This window comes from Gigantopelta aegis, chromosome 10, assembly GCF_016097555.1.
Source record: "Gigantopelta aegis isolate Gae_Host chromosome 10, Gae_host_genome, whole genome shotgun sequence".
NCBI classification, from domain to species: Eukaryota; Metazoa; Mollusca; class Gastropoda; order Neomphalida; family Peltospiridae; genus Gigantopelta; species Gigantopelta aegis.
Window position 1 is genome coordinate 8,261,560 of NC_054708.1, and position 8,242 is coordinate 8,269,801.

At 32.8% G+C, this 8,242-nt stretch overlaps 1 protein-coding gene across 1 annotated transcript; it reads left to right on the plus strand.

Annotated features, from left to right (window-relative positions):
• Positions 1–1,295: 1,295 nt before the first annotated feature.
• On the plus strand, positions 1,296–2,373 carry LOC121384672. Its single transcript, XM_041515156.1, has one exon. The coding sequence runs from the start codon at positions 1,509–1,511 to the stop codon at positions 2,328–2,330; it is 822 nt and encodes a 273-aa protein (XP_041371090.1). The 5' UTR covers positions 1,296–1,508; the 3' UTR covers positions 2,331–2,373.
• Positions 2,374–8,242: the final 5,869 nt, after the last annotated feature.

Genomic DNA, 8,242 nt, shown 5'->3' on the forward strand with positions numbered 1-8,242 from the left:
CTAAGTAATTTGGTCTATTCTTTTTAATTGCCTCCACCTGTGATTCCTGATTGACAGGTGTATATTTGGGAAATAACCAGACTAGGCAATTAATTACCCCTGTTTAGACACAAAAATAAGTACCGGTATTATTAACATCACAGGGTATTGTGAAATGACCTGCCATCCCTAAAATGGTAGTGGACATTACCAGCCGTCATGCTTTATTAGGGTAAATAATTCTGTAAAACTCTCGATTAAGTAGATTTTTCCATCTAAGATCACAAAACTGACCAATTATGTAGTCCCAAAGAAAACTGTCACTTGGGTATCGTGGGTGGTCGTTTTTGCTCCAACATAGCCTACCAATAACCCTAATAATATACATTTTTCTCTGGATTTTTTAAGAGAGGAAAATACTATAACCCCCATTTCGTTCTGTTAATGAAAATTGAAATATATTTAGTTAAATAGTTCATTATATTATCAAGTCATTTGTGTTGTTTTACAAGTCAGGTTGATCAAAGCGATGCGCCGTGTTGTAAATTACTGCGTGTGTTTACACTGTGCATACAGGAGTTGGTAAGAGTTAAAGTCACTTCTTCCCAAGCTAGAGTACTGGACGCGATGAAAAACAAACAATTGGCTGCCCCCAGTTAGCAGGAATAATCATGGGTTTTTTTATAAGTTAATTTTATAATTAGGCGTTTTTCATTTGTTAAAGTGTCAGTATATGTTGGTGATCCGGGTATGCATCTTTCCAACACATAAGGCTCATATTTGACTTGAGTTCTCCTTTAATATTTGTTTTCTTTAGGTATATGTGAAAAATAACCCAACGTTTTTTTATTCGTAGTTAATCATGTACATTATACATTTTTAATATACATATATATAAACACAATAGCCATGACCACTGGTCAAGGCAGTGAAACGGCTATCGTATGACAACGAAGTACAGAATAATGCTTAGCACCGAAGCAGGCACGGCGGAAGTAAGTAGACATTAGGAGGAGGTCTGACTGTAATCGAGGGCCCAAAGCAAAGCCCCACCCCCCCTGCTCCGCCGTGCCTGCGAAGATGTACAATAATGCATGTGTTTGAATTTTAAATAATATTATGTAGACTGTCGACTTCGAGTTATCGTGTCTATGAAGGATTCTGTTAACCAACAAACTGTACAGTTCAACACAGATACATGCATATCAGGGGCAGATCAAGGATTTTGCACCATACTCGTCAGACGCTAAAATCGATGGTCACCCAACGGACTATTTTTGTTAAATTCTTAGTCCCCCATAACCAATAAAGGTCGCCATGGGCGACCGGGCGACTGCTAATTTTCAACCCTATAAATAGGTCACAAGGAAGTATTTCAGTCGTATGTTTCAGTAGTTTTATGTCGTACGTCAAACAAACTACAAACTACCAGTTTTCAGAAATGTCGGACCACACGACTTCAGACACGAATTCAGCTTTGGATACTAACAGTTATGTTTTAGTTTTTGAACCACGAAACCCCAAATAACATGTTTAGTGAACCAAGCGCCACCAGCGATGTTGTCCTACTGGTGGAGGACAAGCCGATACATGTCAACAAAGCAGTTCTGTCCTTGGTTTCACCTGTATTCGCCGCCATGTTTGAACTCGACTTCAAGGAGAAATACGCAGCAGAGATTCCACTTCCGGACAAGAGGTATGAAGATTTCATTGAGTTCCTTCTGTGCTTGTATCCAAACACAGTTAAAGATGTCGACCAAAACAATATCGACATTGTACTTCCCTTGGCCGATGAGTACCAGGTGGAGAGTGTAATGAGGAGATCAGAAGAGATGATAGTACATTCAGTTAAACTTAATCATAAAACATTATCTGCAAAGGAATTGGCTAACTTTTTGTTAATTTCGGATAAATATTCTCTGAAGAAGTCACTTTTGGAGGTCACCAAACTAGTAGCAAAACGTCCTTACATCGAACTAATTCAGATCGAAGAATTCAACGAATTAAACTCGGCTGTGAAATTCGATGTACTTAAACAACGACTGGAATCGTTCGAAAAATCAGCACTGACTGTATTATGTGAAGTGAAGAAATTATCAGATGGCGCAACAAATGTGAAACTGAAAAACTGTGATGTACATAGTACCCGCTGCGAATTGTTCTCCTGTTGTGAACGATGTGTGCAAATCGTATCACCATCTTTGGACAGTATTTTGAGCTCTTATAAACAAGAAGAAACTGTTTTAAAAGAAACACTTAAGTATTTCTCGAAAAGCCCACATGACAGTGGTGAATATTTTGGATATAATTTCAATTTGTATTCAGTCCATCGTTCATTTGTAAATATTTAATTCAGCAGCATTTGCATCCAACAATAAAGTTTAAACAAGTCTGTATCTTAATAGAAAAACTTTATAAACCACTAAAACCATTAATTTTCTAATTCCTTTTTTATTCATTAAAGGGACATTCCTGAGTTTGCTACAATTTTTACGAGGTTGTCGACTAACAGAGACTGTTTAACGATTGTAATTACATATCAAATATATTTTTCTGCATAAAATATTAGTGACTGTAAATTAAACGTGTTTCTGATCGTTCTAATATTTGTATTAGGTTAAATTTCATTTTATTTCTTAAAATATTATATTTTCGTACGTACGAAATTGTTTGAAGACAAAATCCAGTTTAGGCTTCTTACAAATATTAAGACGATCAGAAACACATTGAATACAATACGGAAACTGATATTCTAAACAAGAAAATATATTTAATATGTAAGTTTAATCGTAGAAATATTTTATTAGTCGGAAACATCTTACAGTGGAGCAAACTCGGGAATGTCCCTTTAAAGTTGCTTATATTTGGCTCATATTGACTGTAGAAACTGCTAAAATGGAGGATATTGAATTAACATTCAGTGCGTGTCACGTGACCTTAAATATGTGTAGATGTCAGATCTGCAACTCTTACTTGCCTAAACCTGTATGTTAACTGGGAATTTGTATACTTTTAACGGTACGTCAGAGTCAATTTGTGTTCGATCTGCTGCTACCCAAAAACAACAGTCCACGAGACAGAACCAAATTTCAGTTATAAGGGAGATTAAACTCCTTAAAAATGTTATGTTGATGCTTAATATCCAAACTTTCCAGTCTGATTTGATTTGATTAATCAATTTGACCTACATTTTCAAGGTCAATTGAAGGTCATATAATATGCTGTAAATGACACAAATCATTGGTTTCTTTTTATTCTTTCCAATAATATTCATCAATAATAGTCATATTATTACTTTGGTTTATAGATATATCCATTACACATCTAGTAGGGGTGCTTCCTGATTGAAATTTCATGGGCAGATCCATAATTTAACGAAAGGGGGAGATGTTTAGGAAAAGGTTACGTCCACATTTTGGGACATGGTTTGTTAGAAATAGGTACCCATGCTTAATGAGGTCTTTACAGCGTATGGTTTATGGGGAGTGTAGGTACAGGTTATGGCGAAGGGAGGTACCCATGCAAAATTGACCCTTAAGGATCATTTTGGAGTCATTTGAGGTCATTTAGGAAAATTGTAGGTTTATTTTTTGAGGGTATAGGTATGCACACAAAGGTGACCTTTAAAGGTCATTTTGGGGTCATTTTAGGGGAAGCTACATTTTATTATCTTTAAGGGTAGGCCGTTTTACAAATATGCTACTGAAAATTTGCTTTAAATAAATATGATTATAATGGATCATTATATATTACAGTTTACATTAAAACTATAGGAAAACATATTAAAACTAATAAGTTATAGGAGATTTTCATGCATTTATCTCATACAAAATAATATGTTAAGAGGACCAACACAACAGCTTCCCTACAGGTCATATCACAACACCGCCCCATCTGTATTTCGCATGCATTATCACTAAGTCTTCAGATTTAAAACATTTTTAATGTTATTATTAACCATCTTTGTTTAATACAGATTATCTCTGATTAAAATAAACACTATATATAATAAGCTGGGAATTATTCACGGCAACAGACAATGTCGTGGAGATTGATTGACGTGGCGTTTTCATTTTTCCACCGCATTTATTGGGAGTTTCACATTTTTATTGTCACTTTTCTAAATTATTATTATTATTATTATTATTATTTGTAATACTGAAAAATTAAACAACGTTAATTGCAAAACTGCAATGGACAATGCCGCTAGATTACGAATGGGTGTTTCAGTAGATCTTAACCAAATTAAATTTAAAATAAAAAAGTAAACAGTCTGAATTGCACCCATTGTAACACTGAAGAAGATGTAAGTCACTACTTATTATTCTGCAATAAATATAAAAATAATAGAACTAAATTATAAAAAAAATTAATAAAAATAATATTCCCTACACTCCAAATAATTTATAAAATCCCAATAAACAATTAAAACCGACTATTGATAGATTGGTAATGGCCTATGTGTTGGAGACAAATATAAACATTTAAATATAATTTAAGCCATTTATAAACATTTATTTATTATTAACTAATTATTGAATGAGTAATTATTTTTAGTTGATAACTTGATATTAAATATTTTGTTAGATAGTGTAGCCATAGTATCGCTGAGCACCTACCGATTAAGGAGGCGCCCTATAGCGACTATGGTTGCGGCGCTATCTAATTAGTTTTAATAATAATAGTTTTCTTTGTCATCCAGTTACTCTCCTGGTTGGCCTGACTACCACTGTCTTACTCAGTTTTAATTAGTTTATTTTTAAAATTAATTAATTTCTAATTAATTAATTAATTAATTAATTAATTAATTACAATTTTTGGATTATAATTTAATATTTTAAATTTAATTAATTTTTTTCTTTGTTTTCTTTATATTCTTTTTTATATAAAATAGTGTTTTTTTTGTTTGCAGTCGGTATATAGTAGCTTCAATCCGTAGCGCATATCGATCGATATTTCGAGTGTAGCTCGCTCTGCTGGCTCTGACGTCAGAGGTCGGGGCCAGGTCAGGGCTTGGTGGCAACACTCTGCATGTATCGATCGGTTGCGCGACGCGGCTATATCGTGATTCTGTCCCGTCAAATAAATATACGGGAATATTTGTATTACTTAAAATAATTTCATAATTAAATGATGTAAGTTTTCATACATTAAATACTGTTACCATTAAATTATGTATTGTGTTTAATTTATCGATTAGTAGAACGTTAAAAAAAAAATTCATATATGTATTTTCTCTAATAAAAATATTTTATTTTATTAGTGTTTGTTGTTGTGCTTTCATTTATCGTTTGTTGTGTTAATGTTAATTTTGTTATTCTTTAAATATAATTAAAATATATAAACATATTTCATGAATTTGTATGTTATTATGGGTTTATTAGTTCATTAATTTTTCCGTTTTGGCCAGTTTGTTGTTGGGCTGTTGTATCATTAAACATTTATTTTAATATATATATACTGTTCATTCTTTTAACATTTAAATATTTATTTGAAGTCTTCTTCTGTTTAATTTTTTTTTTTGCTGTGTAACGGGCCACCTAATTCTGCAAAGGACCATTAATTAGTTCCCCACATTCGATATATATATATATATATATATATATATATATATATATATATATATATATATATATATATGTGATAAATGGTTTATTATGGGGAAGGGCTATGTATGTACATAGTTGTATTATGTTTAATGTTTTAGTAATATGTTGGCCGCAACTAAAGTTATATATATAGATAGCTTTTTAAGGTAGCCGTTTACAATAGTGATAGTTTCACTTCAGTATATTGCAAGACATGAAATAAAAACACAAAATTATGTAACACCAACTTTTACTTACATTTACACAAATAAGACACGCATACAATTATAACGAATTAAGTTGATTTTAGCAATTAAAATAAAATCCATCCACTGAAAAATTAATACTCTACCCTTGACGCCTAACCAAACAATGATCAGAATTCGGACAAACGAAACCACACTACAAAATGTAATAAAGAACGAAAAATGTGATCTACTCGACATAAATTTAGGCGTACACGGTACCTTTTGCCATCTTAAAGTAAGACAAAGTACTTCGGTAATTTTAGTTAATATAGTCTACTCATGACTGCTCAATATAAAACTCTTAAATAATTTATCCTTAATATAATAATAATAAATTTTTCAAAACTTAGTTAATTAAATTATTAAGATACCAATAAAGAAATATATATGTACCAACTTACCATACCAAAATTAAATACAAATAAACCAAACTATATCCCATATAATAAAAAATAATTAATATTAAAAAAAAAAAGAATTCGTACAACCCTATTTTTCGAGACAACCTAAATTCGTTTTCACAACGGCTGTATGTGTTTTCCGTTACTGGTTTCATTCCTTTTATTGCCAATTATTTTATTTTTTTTAATTTAAAAACATTTAAACACATTTTTAGTTAAAGGTTGTAAATCAGAATCATCATTGACATATTTTACTAAAAAAAAAAAAAAAAATCCCCACCCCTTTGGATTTTCAGCTTCGATGTTCCTTTCACTCCACGTGTAGACGGTAGCCGACTAAGTGACATTATGTACTGTTTGTCATTCTATCCCGTGTGAATGAACGGCAATTTTAAACTTATCATCGTTGTATATAATGTTGTATATATATATATATATATCATTAACATTGAAATAATTAACTTTATATATTTGACGGTAGCTGACTAAGTGACACTATATACTGTTCGTCATTCTATCCCGTGTGAATGAACGTAAATTATATGAAATTTGTAATGTCATGGCCCTATATACTGTTCCTCATTATATCCCGTCTTTATGTTTTAAACATTTTAAAATTAATTTTTCAATTATTCCCCCCCCCCCCCCAAAAAAAAAGAGTCTAAACCCCCTTTTTTTTAAATATAATAGTCCCCAAAATAAAACCCTTTTTGAATGAAAATTATGTAGTGAATGACACTATATACTTTTCGTCATTCTATCTGCCATTCCATTGGTGCGGTTTTACCCGCGCGTCTATTTCTGCCGCTAAGCGGTAAAAATCAAATGCGTTGATTTGCATTAACGTCTTTCCATTGACACGGGTGCTAACCGTGCGGCAAAAAAGAGAAAAAAGTCGATCATGTATCAATTTTTTTGCCAGCCGTGCGGCTCGAACCGCATGGGGAATCCATAAAATGACGTCATTTTGGGGTATTACCCATGATTACCTATCTCCCACACTTATAAATGTGTTTTATAGTGTTATTTAATTTTCAAGTTTTAGGAGTAGGCATTTTTAGCATTCTTCGTGCAATGGGTGAGAAAAGTTCACACATGAGCAAATGGAAATTTTAACTGACTTGGTGATCAAAAACCCAGTATTTATTACCAATTCTTTAGTCAATATAAGTACCAAATCTGAACTAACAATTGCTGGGCGACAATCGCCAGAAAATTCAACGTCCAAGACATGACGGGTGCAATAATAATAATTATTATTATTTATTTATTTTTTATTATTATGCTACTATTATACACGCATATTAATGGAAAGTTGATAAACACAACCATCATAATGAATTAAAATAATATTAGGTTCACTAAACTACGTCTACACAGTATAGGTGACGGATCCGCAAATTTTGCAATGGGGGTGGGGATGGTGGAGGTGGTGGTGGTGGTGGTGGTGGTGGTGGTGGGGGGGGGGGGGTTCGAATATAAACCAAGTGGACCCTGTTCTATTTTGTTTTTGCACCACCAGAAACTCCATATGCATAGCCGCGCGGGTAAAACCGAGCCAATGGAAAGGCAGCCTTAATAAACTTAAATTATATGAAATTTCAAGTTCAAGTTCAAAACATGATTTACATGCCTAAATCCACTAGGGTTTAGGCATGCCCCTCTACCCTGGTCTTATTCCTGGCATGGCCAGCGATTCGACTAGGGGGAGAAGGTTAAAGGTGGGGTAATTTTGACTTTAAAACAAAGCGTGAGGGACTTTATTAATTTAGATAACATCTTAAAAATTGCAGCAAACTCGGGAATGTCCCGTTAACATATAAAACTGTACAGTACAACACAGATACATGCATATCAGGGGCGGATCAAGGATTTTGTTTTATGATCAGCAGGAGTAACGTTTTGAAAGGGTCACTACAGTATTCAAAGAGTTGAAAATAGGCAGAATTTTGAAAATAGCAATTAGTAAAAAAGTTAATAGAATTTAAAAAAAAGGGAAAAAGTTACCAGCCAAAAATAAAAAGAA